This window comes from Carassius auratus, chromosome 32 (assembly GCF_003368295.1).
Source record: "Carassius auratus strain Wakin chromosome 32, ASM336829v1, whole genome shotgun sequence".
NCBI classification, from domain to species: Eukaryota; Metazoa; Chordata; class Actinopteri; order Cypriniformes; family Cyprinidae; genus Carassius; species Carassius auratus.
Genome location: NC_039274.1, coordinates 6,258,092 through 6,277,846, shown reverse-complemented (window position 1 = coordinate 6,277,846; position 19,755 = coordinate 6,258,092). Strand labels below are relative to the sequence as shown.

Below are 19,755 nucleotides of genomic sequence, written 5' to 3'. Positions count from 1 at the left end.
TCGTCCATGTCAGCTGGGGGCGCCAAAGTTTCCCGCCTGCCTGTTTATATACCCCAGTTGAATATGCATAAGGCACGATTAGCATAATGATATGTCACCGATTACAGAGCTCTGTAATGCAATTGTTACTAGTAAGAATTGCTATTGTAGAGCTCTGTAATTCAATTTGAACTAGTAATATTGCAATTACAGAGCTCTCTAATTCTAATTGTTACTAGTAAGAACTGAATTATGGAGCTCTGTAACTTAATTCTTACTAGTAACAATTCAATTAGAGAGCTCTGTAATTTAATTATAGAGCTCTATAATCAAATTGTTACTAGTAACAATTGAATTAGAGAGCTCTATAATTAAATTATTACTAGTAAGAATTGCAATTAGAGAGCTCTGCAATTGAATTCTTACTAGTAATAATTTGATTATAGAGCTCTATAAATGAATTACAGAGCTCTCTAATTGAATTGTTACTAGTAACAATTATGATTAGAGAGCTCTGTAATTCAATTGTTACTAGTAACAATTACGATTAGAGAGCTCTCTAATTCAATTGTTACTAGTAACAATTGAATTAGAGAGCTCTGTAATTAAATTAGAGAGCTCTGCAATTACACATATCTTTAATGTGTATTTTTACTAGTAATAAATCAATTGAAGAGCTCTGTAATTCAATTGTTACTAGTAAGAATTCAATTAGAGAGCTCTATAATGGTAATTGTTACTAGTAATAATTCAATTAGAGAGCTCTATAATTGTAATTGTTACTAGTAAGAATTCAATTAGAGAGCTCTATAATTGTAATTGTTACTAGTAAGAATTCAATTAGAGAGCTCTATAATCATAATTGTTACTAGTAACAATTGAATTAGAGAGCTCTGTAATTGTAATTGTTACTAGTAACAATTCAATTAGAGAGCTCTATAATCCGAATTGTTACTAGTAACAATTGAATTGCAGAGCTCTATAATTAAAAATGAATGGAAGTCAATGGAGACATATGACTAGTAATAAATTAATTGTAGAGCTCTCTAATTGGAATTGTTACTAGTAACAATTGAATTAGAGAGCTCTATAATCATAATTGTTACTAGTAAAAATTCAATTAGAGAGCTCTATAATTGTAATTGTTACTAGTAAGAATTCAATTAGAGAGCTCTATAATTGTAATTGTTACTAGTAAGAATTCAATTAGAGAGCTCTACAATCATAATTGTTACTAGTAAAAATTGAATTATAGAGCTCTATAATTGTAATTGTTACTAGTAAAAATTAAATTATAGAGCTCTTTAATTGAATTGTTACTAGTAAAAATATAATTACGACGAGTAACGCTGGGACGTTTTTATGCTGAAAGGGCCTCCCATACCTCTTGGGCTTTTATTGACTTGAATGACCATGACCATGTGAGAGAAGCGCACATCACTTCCTTAGACAAGGGGGGGCGCTTTCTAACCAATTGCTTTTAACTATTCTTTTACGTATTTATATACGAATTTTCGTAAAAGACTAATATATATTTTTTATTATAGACGTGGCTATCAATGTTTTGACACCAAAAGTAAATTTTTAACCAATCCATTGCGACAAAGGCTCCACCCCACTCCCCTTTTAATAAATGTGATGGTGCATGCAGGAAAGACAGCCATTTTGCACCGTCCCTCTTCCACCCAGAAAGTAGGTTGTCGTGGGTAGACGTAATCAGAGAAAACTATTAACTCACAAATCCCACTACACAATCATTCCCCCGTGTCAGCACACCATACCTACTCAGTTACCTCCGTTTGCAAAAGGGGGCATCGAGGGTAAGTGTTGATTTTTGTAGCTGCGCGAGCTAACTGGTGGTTGTTTACGGTCGCTTGCACGCGCTAACATGCGTCATTATGTAAAAGCAGCTCGACCACCGCGCGCCCAAGGGGCTTATGTCTCGCATAGTTACTGTTTGAGCAGTAGTGCATGCACAGCTGCGTCGAGAGTGATCGAAACTCGTGTAACCACAGCGCGCTGTTGTAGCTGCTCTGCTAAGTTTAGCATCTCAGAGGAGCGTAGCGATGCAAAGCTATTAAAAAGATGCAGCTGACGAGCAGGACTCGGGACAGGTCGCTCCCTGTGTTGTGTTGCACACGCGGTCTTTACATCGCATGTGTTTTCACTGCGATCGCTCTCGAAATTAACAAACTAGAGGTCCTTTTGGAAAACGCATGGTCACTCCCCGGCTAAATGAGCACGTATATGAACGCAGCAAATGTGTTCGTATAGTAGTAGTGTTAAGATTTTAGCACATAGGGCCTGTCATGTCCCCCATTTGAAAAAGGCTCAAGTAAAATGCAACTTTGTGGCTTAATCTCATATCCATCAAAATGAGGTATTGATCCCAGCAAAAGTTCTCTGAGCACTAGCAGCGAATGGAAATGTCTCTTCCTGATAGAGCTTTTGCTTTCTTGTTTCGACGCTAACGTGCTTATAAAAAAAAAATCAGTAACGTTACACTACTCGAAACTGCTTCTGAGGCCTTCACATTCAGTTTTTGTCTAGCTTAGTCTCCAAGTGCCCATATAGCTGAGTCTAGTCTGTCAGTAAAACGTGTTATAAGTGAGAAATGTCAGTCTCTGGACTCTTTGAGCTCAGAGGCCTGTTAAACAGAAAGCTGCTGCTCAGGACTGTCACGTGAGCTGTCACTATCATTTGATAAGAGCTTCCTAATGGACGAGTGTGCTTTTTATCTCATAGCCAAAACCTTTGTGAAGGTATAATGCATACAGCTATCTGAAAACGACTTGAGGAATCCATGGAGTCACATTATATTGACAGGACTTTAGCAGGACTAGTCTGTGTAGAATCCAATGGTAACCTAATGTGGACTCTGTTCTGTTGGGAATGCTTTATTCTGTTAGCAGTGTTGCGACCTTCAGTTTTAGTTTGGTATAGCATAGAAATAACAGGTTACGTCTAGAATGGGAGGCTTGTAGGTAAAAGCTTTTCAGGAAAAAGAAAACATAGATTGATTATATGCTATTGAATAAGAGCTCCACCATGAAGAGCAAGAAGGCCCATTTTGATAGACGTGATTGCTTGTTAATAGACTCTTTGGTGTATTTGTGTACTTCTGCTGTGTTTGGTAATGAACTATGTTTTTAAACCTAGTTGACATTAGGTGGGGTTAATGGGATATTTTATCCTTATTTCCTACAACTAATATTTATTGACACCTTTAATCATACAGGTAACCATTCAGAAGAAATGCCCAAAATTGTGAGGAGAAAGTGAAGATTTTGCAATGAAGGTTTATACTATTTTAATGTATACAGAGGAGCAATACATCCCTTTATTGTGTTTTTGCATTACATTAGGCTTCATTAGATAAAGCCAGTGCTGGTAACTGACCTGTTCAGGCCTTATCAGACATTGGCAGGATGTACAGCATTGACTCTCTTGCAAGACCTGTGCATCTCCGTGGCTTGATTGTAAAGGGAAAAACCCAACTTTAATAGAGCCCGTATAAATAATACACCAAGACAGCAAATGAGCCCCTGTGTCTTTCTCAGCATGGTAAAGGACAGCAAGTCCACAAGTACTGGGAATCAGCACAGATGTTCATTGATAAAATGCCAGTCTAACCGTACGACTGTTCTTTCTACAGATTGACAGGAGTAACATTTCAGAAAAGCAAGGCCACAGAGAGGGTAAGTGTTTCTCACTTTTGTGTTAGGATGTGTTACAGTGGACTGTATGTTAAACAAGATGTCTCAGTGTTGTGCACGAATGTGGGAAAGGTAGGTATTCATATTCCAAAAATACTGCCGCTCCGAACACGATTTGACTAGAATCATCAGACCGCGCGCTCAAAGCCAACTGATTAGTTTGAGAGGTTGCCTGATGAAAACTTCATTGTTTAACAATACTGCTATACTGGTTCTTGAACTTTGCTTTCTATTCACGTCTCTGTCGTAGAAATAAACAGTTGTGGCCTGTGTTCCTCAAACTATTTGGACATTCAATGCTTGAAGTTTTTAGAGTATTGAACTTTTACCGATAGCCACCAGCGTCGTATCTGTAAACTCTTATACTACAATGGTTTGGATAATTAGTGTCAGTTTATGTCCGCTTGTAATAATAAAGTATTAGTCATGCATGTGGAGGTTAGGGGTGTTATGTTACATATATTTGTACTGAGAATTTTCAGTGCAGGTCTTACAGTTCAGTACGCATATGTAACGGACAAATACAGCGTTAGTTTAACCACTGCATGAGCAGAACTTAATTGGAAACTTCCTCTTTTATATATTGTTTCATTGGATGAGAAATAATGTATTTTTTTTTTTATGTTGTTTTTTCAGGAAATGTAAACAATAGAAATGCCGTTGACACCATGTGGTGTGACAGATCACTGTATAAATGCTAGTTTACTAGTTTTAATGCAAAATTGAATATGAATGAACTTCTTGTGCCTCACCGTTTCAACAGCAGAAACACGTCAATTAAATAGCTTGTAAACAAAATGACATTTAGCATTTCATTTACCTCAGGAAAGTCATCAGTGTCCACAGCGCGCTAGTTTGCTACAGAGAAATGAAGTGCAGAGAAGAGCATTTCACAGAACAATAGACTATATTTTAATCATTTAATTTTACTTTACCCGTTAGTGCTGTCTCAATTATTTAATGTTTAAATAAATCTGTTATGAAACAAGTAGGGCTGGGTTAATTGATTAACGTGATAATTATTTTATCACACGGTAACACAGGTGTTTTTTTACATTTTATTATGAAAGTCCGTTGCTCACTGGCTCTGAATATACATACAGACGAATCATGGGTCACAGGAGGGGATGATCCCGATCAAATTATTCAGGCTAAGCATCAGCATTCACAAACCGCTGTCCACTGTTATTTTTTACAGAAAAGAATGCAACGAGCTCATAATCACAACTTCATATATGGGAAATAGGAAGTTTCCGGTAGTGCGAGAATACAGCAGAGAAGTGCTCTTGCTCATCACAGTGGAGTGCATTGTGTTAACTTGTGGTTTATTGTCGTGAGTAGTATGAGACGCTGTAACACGCGGCCCTCTCACAATATATTGCTGTACACAGCTATGGCTTTTGCTGCTCAGAAATATTCATGCAGTCATGCAGCACGTAGCAGAAGATCTGTACTCCAGCGCAGTTAGCACTCATACTCACTGATCTATAACTGAAACGTGCTCTGGCCCACCTCTTCCAACCGAGCCAGGGACTGCTAAACAGAGCGATCACACTTGTCAAACGAACCGGGCTTTGGGGGTTAAGATTAGGGTGAGCTCACACTAGGCAAATATTCTCTCGCATCCAGCATGCACGAGTCTCTGCCCGCAAATCGAGTGTTGTCCCGCGCCGCACTGTTGCGTTGGGGGCCGTGATCATGCAGGTCTCTAATAGGAAGGTGACTGTTATAATGTTATGATCGAGGCTCTGGACTCTGAGCATAACTTGTTTTTCTATTAAAAACTATAAAATAGTTTCTATAAAAATGTTAATGTCCTGGCAGTGGCAAAGTTTTATATTTAATTTAATTACATTAATGTTACAAATTAAGATTTACAATAAATATTTTAACTGCTACTATGTAGAAGGAATACTGCTGTAAAAAATTTGTTTAAAGTGTTTGCAAACCAAATGTTATTGCACTTTTGTTCAGCAGTACTTTTAAATGAAAAAAGTGCACAATACACTACTTTTGAATACATTTATTGGTTTTGTGTATAACAATGGGATTAGACAATCATCTGATTAATTGCGATTAAAAAATGTATTCGTTGCCCAGCACTAGAAGCCAGTTATGACAGCCGCTGTTTAAAAGATTATATTTCAACAACAAATATAAATTTAATAAGTTGGAAGTTAATTTCTTAACTGCACTGTGCAATTTAAATTAAGTTGTGTGTTTGGTTATTCTATTTAAAAAATAAATAGTAATAAAATTTAAGTTTGGGCTCTGTTCATATAATGTTAAAGGGCTCCCTGTAGTTTAGAACATAAGCAAAGGTAGATTTTTATCCATAAGAAAATTAATTATAATTGAATTTATTTAAATAAAAAGCAATTTAAGTAAACTACGATTTAATAAAAAAAAAAAATTAAAAAAATTAGTTTTTCCATCTGCTGCACTGAAAACATACCGAACTGTGACGTCAAAACCGAGGTATGTACCAAAATGCCTTGTTTGTGTACCGTTTCACCCCTAGTGGAGGTCCTATGTCATTTAGGATTTTGCACCTACATTTGTCAATTTATGTTGTGTTATTAGAGAGCTACATGAAGCAAAATTGCATGAAATGAACTGAAGTGTTTAGTGCTCAGACTTGAAGACAAAATGTTTCCTTGGTTACTTGTTAGTGCACACACACTCTTGTGTCGATGCTGCTACAGTGGGCTGTTCTTTGCAGTTGGATTTTTGTCTTGCATGGCAACATCTTCATTATCTGCAGCTGCGGGCTGGCAATTCCAACAGACTCCGTTCTCATGTTTGTGTGTATTTACATAAATAATACTAAGAGATTTCAGAAGTGTTCGACTGAAGGGTCTAGAGTGCAGTTGTTGTTGTGAGTTTACGAGCACTTGGTACAGCGTCAAGGGGGTTTATGTCTCTGTTACAGGGGGAAGGGACGTGTGTCAGAGTGCAGGCTCTTTAAAGGAGCCATCAATCATCTACAGCTTCACCTTTGAAAGACCCATGAGGAGACTAAAATACTTGTAAAGTGCTACTGAAAGTCTTAAGTTTCGTTTTGTATTTTATGCCCTTATACTTAAAGGCAAAAAGCCTTTTGGCTTTGACTTCTGTCAGATTTCGCTGTAGTAAGTTCATGTCTGACAGTTAATGCACCATGGCAGCTGTTAAATTGTGACAGTGCCCTCCAGAAGATTGTTACCACATGGAGGTCAGCAGCACCTGTCGGGAACATTTCTGTTTGTGCTCCTCCTAATGTGTTTAATGAATGCCATTAAATCCCCAAATAATTGTTCCTATATATTTAATCTTCTCCAAAATTAAAAAAAAGTGTAAGTATTGCATGTAGTGAAGGGATTAAGCTATATCTAATAGTATGCATGGCTTCACTGTTTGTGCTGCACATGTTCAAGTGAGTAATGTTTGGTCTAGATCACTGTTAATTTTGTCTGTGCAGTTATTATGAAACCCATTTCAGTATCCTCATACAGAGCTTGACGTTCTGTTTGACTTGACTTTGAGCAGGAGTTTATTATGAGGAATGGTTGCTGCCGGTCAGAGGTAGATTTGGCTGTGATGATTGTTTTCTCCAGTTTGGCAGTGGTATTGGTGAATCAGCAGGATGCAGAATGAGTCTCACTGTATCAGTCCAAAACTGACAAACCGATCAGAAAGAAACCTGGAAATGGCCACAAAGAATTTTCTTCTGTCATATGTAAACGTGACGTCTCCGGGGTGTGTGTGATACTTGAGAGTTGTCTGCACAGTGCTTTTGCCCGGTGTGTGACTAACATGGTTCATGGTTCATTGGTTCATTTGTCTTAGTTCATTTGTCTTGGTTCGTGTCAATTTAATTTAGATAAATAAGTCGCACCTGACTATAAGTCAGAACTATGAAAAAAACTTCGACTTATAATCCGGAAAATATGGTAGTTCTAAAATAGAAGCAAATAAAGTGTCAGAGTATACATGCAGTATCCATATGTAAGTTCAGTGTTATGGCCTTTTATGCAGATAGTTGCAATTTGTAATATTTGCAATGATCTATTTACAGAAATGCAATATAATATACATAACTATGTTTTCAGAGGTGTATAAAGACCTTGCTTAATGAACCATTATGTTGTTATTACCTTAGATTGAGCAATTTCTATCTACATACACCGTAGGTCTCCTTACATGGAAGTTGCCCATGTTTGTAGAGTAGCACTAAACGGTCAAATTGCTCTATGGAGAGCCTTTTGTCACTTTGTTGTTCTTGCGAATAATACTGTGATGAACAAGTACATTAACATTTGCAATAACATTGATTTATTGAATAATTAAGAAAATATAATTCCTTAATTTACCTTTTTAAAGAATTCTCATTGCTCTCTGCTGTCTTTACCGACGACATCTTTACCGTTTCGGCCACCGTAGCTTCAGTTCCTCAAGCAAGTGGAAACAAATCTGAACACAGAATATAGCTTTCCTGTGGTAGGTTATTCCAAATATTTTAAGTGAAAACTTACCACTGTCAGAAACAGTAGGCTCTTGTGTTGAATAGATTTAATCGTTATTACAGCGGTTCTCAGAGAACTTTGTTTTTCTACCTCCAAAAGACACAAGTGCATAAGTTGACTTGTTTATCTAAAAGTGCACTTTTCTTTGTTTCAAACCTAGGGAAAAAACTTCAATTATATGTATTTATTGCGAAATTACAAAATTTCTGTATCAATCCATGTAAATTTTTACAGCAAAAAAAGTACTGTCACTTTAATTCAGCACATGCAGCACAGCAAAAACAGATCTCTGAGCTGCTGCAGACTAGGGGTGGTAAATCTGTCTGATTTCCCGATTCGATTCGATTACGATTATTGAAGTCCCGATTCGATTACAGTCGATTTTCGATTATTAACGATTCTCGATTAACGATTATTGATTTTCCATTTCACAACAGTAAGTAGTAAACAAACTGTGTAAATCATTACTAATAAATGGTAGAAACAAACCGAATGCATGTAGCGGTTGGGATTTTCAGTTTACTACATGCAGCAGGCACTCTGATTCCATGTATGGGGCACATATATATTATTCATATGACACACAAACACAAGTAGACAAGACCTTTTTAGTTCAAAATCTATGCCCCGTGTCACATCGCCTCTGCTTCTGCTATGAGCAGCGCGGACAGATCTGCCTCGCGCACGCGCCGAGTGTGCACAGCTCGAACTACTGTCAGGGTCATTGCGACTCCCCACCTTGCCTCCTCACTGTCATATGAATACTTCGACCTCGTCTAACATATCCAGAGGCATTAGACAAAGTCTCCACTACAATACTGTCACCGCGATTGCGGAGAGGTGCGGTCAGAAGACAAATATACAGGTCTAGCGCGGAAAAAATCTCCCGCCTCGTCCCCGCAACAATAAAACGCCTGCTAATTTCGCAATGAACACTCCGACCCCTGCAAACATTGTTCACACCTCTGACATTTGGCAAAGGACCATTTACATTGGGCAAAGGATTCACCGTTTGTGCTTGGTGTACTTTCACTTTCAATATCTCCGTCATCTTCTGAATACAGATATTACCCTTCAGAATCAGTGTCCACTAATAGAAGTCCCAACACTTCATTGCGGGTTTATTGAAGCTTTATTGATGCCATTAGATAATAATAAAAATAATAATGATAATAATAATAATCTAATGCCAATACTCGCTGACGTTGACAACATTGGTCAAATAAAATGGCTCACTCTCACACTAGCTCCGCTTTTTTTTCGCACTGATTCAATGCGCTCTCGAAGATTTTGTTAAGGAGCATTACGTTTTTTTGAGTCAGAGATTAAGTATTACATGTCTGATATCTGGTGCAGGGGAGGTCGCGTGAAATTTGACACACTATTTGACTAAATCGGCCGTTTTATTCAGTGCCGCATCTTTTCGAGTAAACTCAACCATGGCGCCAAGAGGGTTAGAGCTCCTGCCATGAAAACCAAAATAAATCCACACGCTTGCTTTGAGCCCAGATGGAGCTGGGTGGTTCGGTTGGTTGCTCGCTCCTGGTTTTTCCATTTTACACACCTGTTCTGGCTGCTTGCTAACTGGAACTGGGCGCGTTCGTGACGTTCAACTCCCGGTATAATTTTTTTTACAAAATAAAATAATGCAAAAAAAAAAAAAAATCGATTTTTTAAAATGTAATAATCGATTCATACTCGTCCATAACATACTCGCGATTAATCAGTAATCGATTTTTTTCACCACCCCTACTGCAGACACACCGCTTCTGGACCACAAACGTGTGCAGTGTGAACGCTCTATTCCATTAACATGGGTGTGTAAAAAAAAATCTCGCAACACACGCGCACTGCAGACAGAGTATGTTTGAAACAGGCGTTAGAACTCTCCTGAGCGCATTCTCAAGCAGGCACGTGAGGAGGCTTCTTGCTTTACTGCAGATCGCAGACTTATAAGTGCATTACTGCCACCTATCTCTCAAATGGACCATTGGAACTCTATTTACAATCTCCATTAGGAGTGGCAGTAATGCACTTATAAGTCGATGGTCTGCCATAAAGCAAGATTTATTGTAAGTTTTAGCTGTGATTCTCATCCACTTCCATTATGAAACTGATAGACTGCAACAGTTTGTGTTAAAAATCTTGGTTTGTGTTCAACTGAAGAAACAATGTCACCTTGATTTTGGATGCCCATTAGGTAAAAAATCAGTTACAAAGTATGATCCAGTACTCAGCAAAGGATAAATACCATGCGCCTACATTGGAAATAACGAACTTTAGCGCGCAAAAGATGCGATATGTGAACGTGGGGGGAACGTGTTCTCCACCGCAGGGAACATTGTAAATAAAAAGAGAGCCGCACTTAATCCAGATCAAGTTGATAGACTTGTTTCTTGCAAACAATATTTAGAAATGAATTGGACTAGGCTATAACCTATGCCTTACTCCTGCTGCTGTTTAAGTTGTCACGTTATTGTTTGTGCCTGTTCTGATATTCTAATATATTCGAATACATTGATTGATATTCAGTATCCGTTCGAATTAGATTTTTCTCAAACGTGACAGCCCTAATATGAGCTTTAAACAATGTACAAATACTAACATGCAAGTGAAATTTGGGGAAAAAATAAAATGGTATGTTAATGAAACCACTTTAATGTCAGGATTAGAAATAAATATTTTAGTTATTTCAGAAACTTCACTTTCTCCTTTACATAATGGTAAAAATTGAGCTTGTGAAACTTCCAGTATGTGCTTGTAGGTTTTCAGTACAACAGAATTAATGGAGGGTTAATGCAATTTTATCCCTGATCGATTTCTCTAAGCTGCTTTGGATCTTGGCAAAGATGCTTTCCATGTTCTGAAATGCTGCTGTGGCATCTAATGCCCTGCGTATCACAGAAATCAAATATGCACTCAAGGCAGTGCAGTGAACCAGGACTTGACGACTCCATTAGAATTATTGAGACACTCTTTGCTACACTTTGGAGATTGTAGTTCCAGTAGAACTATAGCCGTTTTAATTTCTGCCATGAAGTAACCTTCTCTTATGGACAGTGAGTGAGCTGTGTGTGTAGGTCGCCGGTTTATGATCCTTGGTATTCTGAAGTGCTGGCACAGAGTGCTGCTGTGATCAGGATGTAGTAGTACAAGTTGTAATTATTGTAGTTGTACAGAGAGAAACAGGATTGAGATGTTTCATAATGAACGACTGATGGGTGGTTTGTAACGGTCCATCTATACCCCCGGTCTGACCGGTCAGCTGTGTGTGTGTGTGTTGTATTCTCAGCTGCTGGGTTGTTCCAGATGCTTCAGTATAAGTCCATTTGTCCACCGTGCTGTCTGTCTGTGCCAGTGTTCGAGAGCGAGTTTGTTGTTAGATGAACTGCGCTGACCATATGCTCTGCCCCACCACCCTCCACCCCAAAAGGCCTATAACACTGCCTTACATAGACAGTCCATGAATAAGCCTCACAGTCACTCAGCAGTTATTAAAACATGGCATGGCCTATGGTCTTCCCGGAGCATTCTCGCTATGCTTCCAAGGTCAGAAGCCACATTACAGCTGCATGGCATGCATTTCTTAAAGGGATGATAAATCATTGATGTACACAGTATAGGGCCCTGTTTTCCATGATGTGGAAAACACAGATGGAATCGTGGTATCCAGTCATAAAAAGTGAATTTACTGTATAACTGGGAATGTGAAGGAATTTGCCAAAGTTTGGATGAATTAATCAAAAGTAGATCATTACATTTAAATCAAGTCTATATGGACTAGTATTTGCAAAATTTAGGCTGCAAAAAACTATTTGAATATTAATCTTGCATGTTCTGCGTGTCTGTGTTTGAGGAGTGCAGACACATGGTTTTGTTTACTACACTTACTGAAGGGTGATTTCAGCATCTGTCATCTCATTAAATGAGCACATAAATAAATGAATAACATCTCCAGAACCGCTCTGAGAGTTACTTCATAAGCCTTTTACCGTTTCATTTGAGTAAAACTAGCGTCATATCTAGGGGTGCAGGCCTCACGGTTCGGCACGCATATGATTCATGGATTAACTGTTAAGTTTAACCATCATAGAGTGAAAGTTTATTATTTGCACATGTTGTTTTCTTGCCAGTTTACACATTCAAGCAGTTTTATCTTGTGCGCGTTGGGAGTGTGCAACAGCGGCGGGGAGAGAGGGGCACAATTCAGACACTGCATGATTCCTCTATAGCATACACACAAAGTTGTGTTAAAATACCAAAGCTGGCAAGTATTCTAGTAAACACAGTCAGTTATGTCTTAATTGAACAAAAAACAGGTGAGAAAGAAACCGGATGTGTGTCAGTATTAGGTCCATGCATTTGGTCTTAAAGAGACCGCAGCCAATAAATACTAGGGATGCATCGATACCATTTTTTCTGATCTGATACTGAAAATTCAGAGTAACTGCTGATACTGATCCACTCCGATACCAGCTAAATTAATGTACAAGATCTGGACTTCTGTGTTGACCTGATCATCACTCTTTTGTGTGTTAAACACAATCTTCTCCATATAGGCAACTTAATTTTTATGAAAAATAACAAATTAAAAACTATTCAATCTTAATCTGACAAAATACTATTATAAACCAGGTTAGTGAACAGTGTTGTGGGTAACGCGTTACAAAGTAACGCGTTAGAGTACTCTAATTACTTTTTTCCTGAAATGTGTAACTTAACGCGTTAGTTTCGTGCGTAAGTAATCAGTAACTTCGTTATTTTTTTAAAAAAAGTAATCCGTTATTTTAAGGAAAGGAAAATCCCGACTGCAGCCTGCTTTTTGTCAGACAGTAGTCCTAGGTCTACTGTGCCACCTGCGGATGTACAGTATCAGCGGAGCCGAAGCTCTGTGATCGTAAAGTCAATGGCTGTGATGCGTCTGTGCCCTGCGCCTGACCCTGTGTGTGTGGGTTTTTTTTTTTTTCGAACTCCCGGCAAGATAGCAGAGAGGACAGCTTTTGGTTTATGGAAGTACGCACATTATTTTCAATTTGTCAACGAAAAAGAAAAGAACATAACGGTAAAATGCACACTTTGCTTTGGTGAAAAGCTTCTGTCGACCGCCAAAAATTCTACCTCAAATTTAACGCTACGTTTTAATCACTACTTTGAAGAGTAAATGTAAGAGGACTGTGTTAAAGCGAATTTAGGCTTGTGACTGTGAGTGACACTTTAATAATAATTAGTTCGGCTATTAAGCGATTTGTCATTTGCCTGTGTGGCAGTGAAGGATTTAATTCGGTTTGTTATCATTTTTGTTTGACAGGCAGCTGTTAATTTCTGTTAGATCATTGGCTGGCTGGTTGTTCATCATTTCTAAATGGATTTAAATCTGCAAGCCTGTTTAAGGTTGTGTTTACAAGTAAGCATACTTGTACTTTGATAACTGCATTATTTAAAGTTAAAGAAAAATCAGGAGTTATCTTGTGGTGCTCATAATATACAGTAGCTACCCAGGCTGGGTAGGTGCGAATTTTGATTAATAATATGTTCTGTGATAATAAATAAATAAAACGCCATGTGGAATAGCCGATTGCTGACTGTCTTTCCTGTTATTGTTATCCTGCAGTGTTAATTTAGTCGGATGACTGACGTTATTCATTGTCGGGAGTCACAACTTCTAGGTGCATTTAAAGGGGCCGGGGGCTGTGTCTGTCATGTGTGAGCTGCTGCGAATGCGAACTGCTTTTAATTTTTGGTAACGCATGAGTACTCTAACGCGTTACTTTTATGAATAGGTAACGCTGTATCATAACTGATTACTTTTAATTGATGGTAACGTTGTAACCTAACTAACTACTTTCCAAAGTAACTATACCCAACACTGTTAGTGAATAGTTCAACAGCAAAAGATACTCTATAAAATCACAGTTGCACAATAATTTTGTAATATCTAGTAAAATATATATATAGACGTAGTCTTAGAAAAATCTTCTTCTGTAGATTTGAAATAGAAACTCATGAGACATGTGACTTTCAACCCATTACTTTTCTGGATTGCTCCCGGACTGATTTCTTGTAATTTTATATGAAATAATTAAATATATATATATTTTAAGGCACTTCAGTGTTTATAACTTTTATCTTTTTGAGCATTATCAACTGATGGACAGCAAAGCCTAAGGGCCGTTTCATAGTCAACGCGAGAAACGCGAGCAAGCGACGCGAGCAATGCGTTCCCTTTCATAGTCTAAACAGTAAACGCAAGCGTGACGGGTGATGCGTGTATACAATACACCGCTCACGCAAGAGGGGGTAGTAGAGTCGGGTGATATTAGTAGAATCGGGTCGCGTGATATTCAGATCACAATGGCAACTGAAGATGAGTGTATTCTGTTGCTGATGAACTATCGTATAAATGTGGATGAATACGTATAAGTTCACATAATTTTTCCCCTTCGCCCGCCATTGTATTCAAACCTTCTTCTTCTGTAAACACAACATACTTGAATTAATGTACAATACTTGCAATGTCGCCCCCACCGACAACGCATAGTATTGCGTGAATCGGCGCGTCGCATATCAAAAACTAGGACGACACATTTGGCTACGCACCGACGCATAATGGCGGCCGAAGCGTAACGATGCGTAGTCTCGGGGACGCGTATGCGTACAGATGCGTTGACTATGAAATGGCCCTAAAGGGTCTTCTTTCCAAAGACACCCAAATTGTTTGTGTAGCACACTGAAGTCAGGAACTATTGCAATTTCAAGTTAGTTCATAGTCCCATTAAGAGGGATCTATTTAACAGGTTAAACAGTAGAATGTTACCACTAAACTAAAAGGGTATAATCACACAATTTTGTTTCTTGTTTCAATTTTAATAGTAAATCCTCTTTGTTTGCCAAAAAATAGTTTCATTTTCATTCATTTAAAGATGCACTAAATTAATGATTTTTTATGATATATTTTATGCCTTCATTTGATAACCAGAAAAATGTAATCACACACACACACACACACACACACGTTCATAAGGCAATTGTAAGAATACATTTTAATAAGTTGGTTTTATTTATTCAAATAATTAGACATGCTAAAACTGAGAATTTGGTAACAAGAAAACAAAGTGAGAGAAAACTAAACATTTAAACTTTTAATAAATTGATGTTTAATTGTTTAAGTTTCATGATTTTAATTTATTAGACATGTATTTTTAGGGCCCTAACAGTGTGGGAGAGTATATAACCGTGCTACTAGTTGTAGTTTGGGAGCTGTACTGTAGTTTAGAAGTAGTGTAACTTTTCCGGTATCAAGCTTTAATTTCAAGTAATTAAGTCAATTAAGTGCACATTTTTATCATGTGTAAAATTACTGACTAACATGAAGGAAAAAAGCAGCTTGTTTTTTTTTTTTACCAGGAATATACTAGAAGCATACTACTTGGAGAACTTTTTCAAACTTGATGTGCTGTTGTGGGAGGCCAGTTTCAGTTCGCATATCTGGCACGCTGACTTTCTGTTGTCCTCAAGCAATTTAAAGTGCTCCCACACAGCTGAGGTCTTCGGCATTTTTGCCTTCTCTTCTGAGATGAATTGAATCAGGATGTTTACTCATGAGCAATTCATAAGCCGCTTTTCCACTATTGGGCCGAACCGGTTTCATTCCGGGCCAGTCAGCATCAATACGGTTTCATTTTCCACTGTGGTGGTTTCATTTACCAGTTGTTGTGTAATATAAACAAGTGATAAGGACGATGATCAGATATTTCTGTTTTTGGCACTCCTCTTCTTTTTTTTTTTTTTTTTATCTGATATTTTATTTAACGAAGTAAAAGACACAACTCTTGACGTTAAAAATAAAATAAACAGGCGACGACTGGTATAATGTCCATAAGCGCAAATGTTTCCTCCTCAGACCAATCTGTCTTCGAAATTTTCTTTTTTTATATTGAACATAATGTAGCTGTTCAACTTACTTGGCTGTTTGATCAAATAGCGTGCTTCCGCTTAGCCAGCTATGGAGAAACCAGTAGCCAGGTACCAGAATGGTGATGTCACGCACTCTAACAGCACTGCAGAGAATTCCGGGATGAGAACAATTTGTAATCGTGCCGTGTCATACCCGGCTCACTTGGAAATACAACTGTAACTGTACATGACAGTCCTTAGAACTGTTCGGCCTGTTAGTAAATAAAAAAAAAAACGTCAAGCACAAATAAAGTCCTGGGATGCCAGGTGTTTCCAGCGCAGGAACTTTACCCAGGAACTAGGGACTTTGGGCCAGTACTCGGTGTGTTTCCACCGCAGGAACCAGTAACTAAATTAAGTTCTGGTAAAAAAAATAAATAAAATAAATGCCCCTCGGAAAGTCCCAGCTGGTGAGGTTCAACTTTTTCAAAGTTCTAGAACTTTTGGGGAACTTTTGAGCACTAAACTGATTGGTTGAGTCCACGCAGCATTGTTTGGGTTTAACCACCATATATTCAGCTCAGTGATCATGTATCCGCTGAGAGGCAGCCTCACCTCTGCTTGTCCTTCTGACATTTGCTTCTGATTGTTTACTCCACTATATTACAATTAAATCCTAATCTAATCATGACCAACTATATATCATTGGAAAGGTCGAAGACTCCTTCCTAAATAGATATTTTACCAATCTTTTTTGTTAAAAATGATGTAAGAATAGTAATAGATTAATTTATGGCAAGAGTGCACCCCAAAAACCTACATCATAACAGGAGTTCTGACCTTTGTCAAAGTCGTCTTTAGCACTATTCGGACGGGACTAGTTTTCCAAACTACGTTTGAGTTTCGATTCTTACCACCTGATGTCTGTGATTTTCATGTACCAATTCGGACGGGACTAGTATCTCCGTGTTTATTACAGAGGTGGGAGGGTCTGATTTGTGCATCTGGGCGTCACAGAGATCACGCGCTCTGTATGCTTGCATTTAATTCATTCAGAATGATTGCCTAAGTATTATTACACAATAAATACTAAATGGCTAGTATAGCAAAACCATGTTAATGTGTGGTTCCTTTAGTTTAACTTGTTTTCCTTTTTTTATTAAATGTAATTAAAACATTATGTAACTGAGTACATAAATGAACGTGAGTAATCTTACCTGATGCTGATATTACAATAGCCAGTATTAACAGTTTACGCGATCTTGCTCTTGATTTTATTATTTGTATTATTTTTTTATTATTATTTATTTGCCGCTAAGCAAATATATCAAACATCCGCGCGGTAAGAGCATCTACGGTAATTCACGTTGGCCAAAACACACAAGGAACCGCGTTGTGAAATAAAATATCACCGGCAATCACAAACATTCGCATTCGGACGGGATTAGTTTTCTCAGAGGATCACTGAGTTTGCCGAAAAACGGTAGGTAATTTGTACTGGAATTATCACAGAGGTTGTGTGAGAAAAACACAGACGTGGCAGATTCGGACGGGATTAAAATCACTAAGTACGTCTGTGAAACGCAGATTTCTCTAACGACCCCCTGTAAAACTAGTCCCGTCCGAATAGGGCTTTTGTTGCCTTTTTCTCTCACACTTTAGAAATCATCAGAAATTATATATCACTTAAACTTGATCTCAAAATTGATCTCAAAATTCATCCTTTGAAACCCATTTTAAATTCAAACATTGCATTACAATGAAAATGGTACATCAAAATCATGTTACAAAAAGTTTTCAGTTATGAATTATAAAATAAAGGTTTGGATCATGCACTTTCAAGTCTATGTTCAAAAATATGAGTGACAGTTAACAGGTTAATTACAGTAACGCATCTAGTAGGCAATCACTGCTGTAGTTTAAAATATTTTCGAAGACCTAAAAGATCACGATCTCAACGATGCACTTGAAAAGTAGATTGTTGACGTCTTCAAGATCGATCACAATATAAAATCTTCAGATCACCCACCCTTAAGTTAATGTTAAAGTATCTGTTTTAAGTTTAATTCTGTCGCTTCATTTAAAACCCTCTTAGTATTGCGGTTATATTAAGGGAAATTTTTACTTTTACACATGTTAAATGTACAGATTATGTACACCTTCATTTAAAAATGTATATTTGAAGTAGCTTAAATGTAGCACCAAATAGGCTGTCAGGTTGTTTTTGTCCCTTTTGTAACTGAGATCCTATTTTGGTCCCGTATGGTGTTCATGTTTATATTTTGCGAAGCGGTACAGAATGTGTGTACTCTAAACACTAATATTACGTTACTGCTGTATCAATTATAGTTTCTTTGTCCACAGATCTGATATGTGAAGTTTTTTTTTCTCTATACAGTGGGTATGTAAGACTTTATATTTTACAGAGTAAGAGTATTTGACAGCATTTTGCAACCGTGATACACCCTCTGTTGACTAACTCTCTTTGTTAAAAGTAAACTGGTATGTATACTTTGGGCTTAACCTAAATAAAACAATGTTTAACGAGCTTCTAGCTGTTTGAATATCTAGACAAGTTTTTTTTATTTCTTTTCGATATGAGAAATATTTGCATTTGAGCCTCAACAAACTGATTTCCTCCAGTGTAACTAAGAACAGCTTCTTCTCAGATAATAGTCTGTCGTTCACATGATTATGTTCGGATCATCCAGGAAGTGCCATCTTATTCTCCTACATACGTGTTTTCTGTGTGCATGCAGTTTTGTGACATGCAGTTTGCATGCTATCTATTCTGTCTTGTTGTTTTTCCCTTTCCAGTATGTGTTTACCTGTGTGTGTCTGATGTGTGTGTCCTGTAATGTTTGGTGTGTTTCTGTAGCGTTTGACAAAGGCACTGGATGGATAGCCTCGACGCTGAAGCCCTGTACCTGACCACAGCGCAGCACGGGCAACCTCAATGCGAGCTTTCCCTTCCTGCTGTGGAAGTACCTGCCCTTGGCGGGTAAGAACACATACACTTCATGTCTTTTCACCCCAGGGGTGTGAGGATAACCTCCTTCTGCAAGTTTACCCTGCGTGAGAAACCAATCTTTCAAGCAGCTTCTTTTTGAAGCTGGAATGAGAAAAAATAAAAAAATAGCTCTTCATTTTTCATTTCTCCTTTTTCTAAATAGTAACCATGCCCATAGCCCACCAGATGTCACTGCATGGCTAGCAATGATGTCATGGCCTGTTTGAATGTCTGACAAACCATTAAAAACGTAATAAAAGATTATATTCTGATTAATCGCTGCTACATTAGTTTCTCTTTTCGAAGTGTGTTCTTTAATATATTGCTGTATATATGATTTATATGCATTACCTTCGGAATGAATCAGCAAATTGGATATGTTTATTTAGCGATTACTGAATGTGTTGTTAGAATGCTATTTGTTATGTTGTTACATATAATGGTGTTTTTGTGCTAAACAAAGCCAAATAGTGGACCTCAGCCTGTCTGTGGCTTGTTTTGTTTGTCGCCTTTGACTGCAAGCTTATAACACGACCCATGTCGCATGACCCTAAGCAGCTTTTTCCTCCCTCCCTTCCGTCACCCCTCTATGCTGGAATAGTGTGCTGTTCATGGCCCGCTGCTGGGACCTGATTGTGTCCTGGCGGTGCTT

At 37.8% G+C, this 19,755-nt stretch overlaps 1 protein-coding gene across 5 annotated transcripts in view; it reads left to right on the top strand.

The window, feature by feature from the left end:
* Positions 1 to 1,630: 1,630 nt before the first annotated feature.
* LOC113051435 (CUGBP Elav-like family member 1) overlaps positions 1,631 to 19,755 on the top strand; it is a 37,698-nt gene continuing 19,573 nt past the window's right edge. For 4 of the 5 annotated variants that reach the window (XM_026215186.1, XM_026215183.1, XM_026215185.1 and 1 more), the window contains exons 1-3: positions 1,631 to 1,799; positions 3,635 to 3,677; positions 18,972 to 19,094. In XM_026215186.1, the coding sequence (XP_026070971.1) occupies positions 18,991 to 19,094 (104 nt within the window). In that variant the 5' untranslated portion in view covers positions 1,631 to 1,799; positions 3,635 to 3,677; positions 18,972 to 18,990. The remainder of the gene's footprint in view (positions 1,800 to 3,634; positions 3,678 to 18,971; positions 19,095 to 19,755) is intronic. The other variant, XM_026215188.1, reaches the window with a different exon arrangement.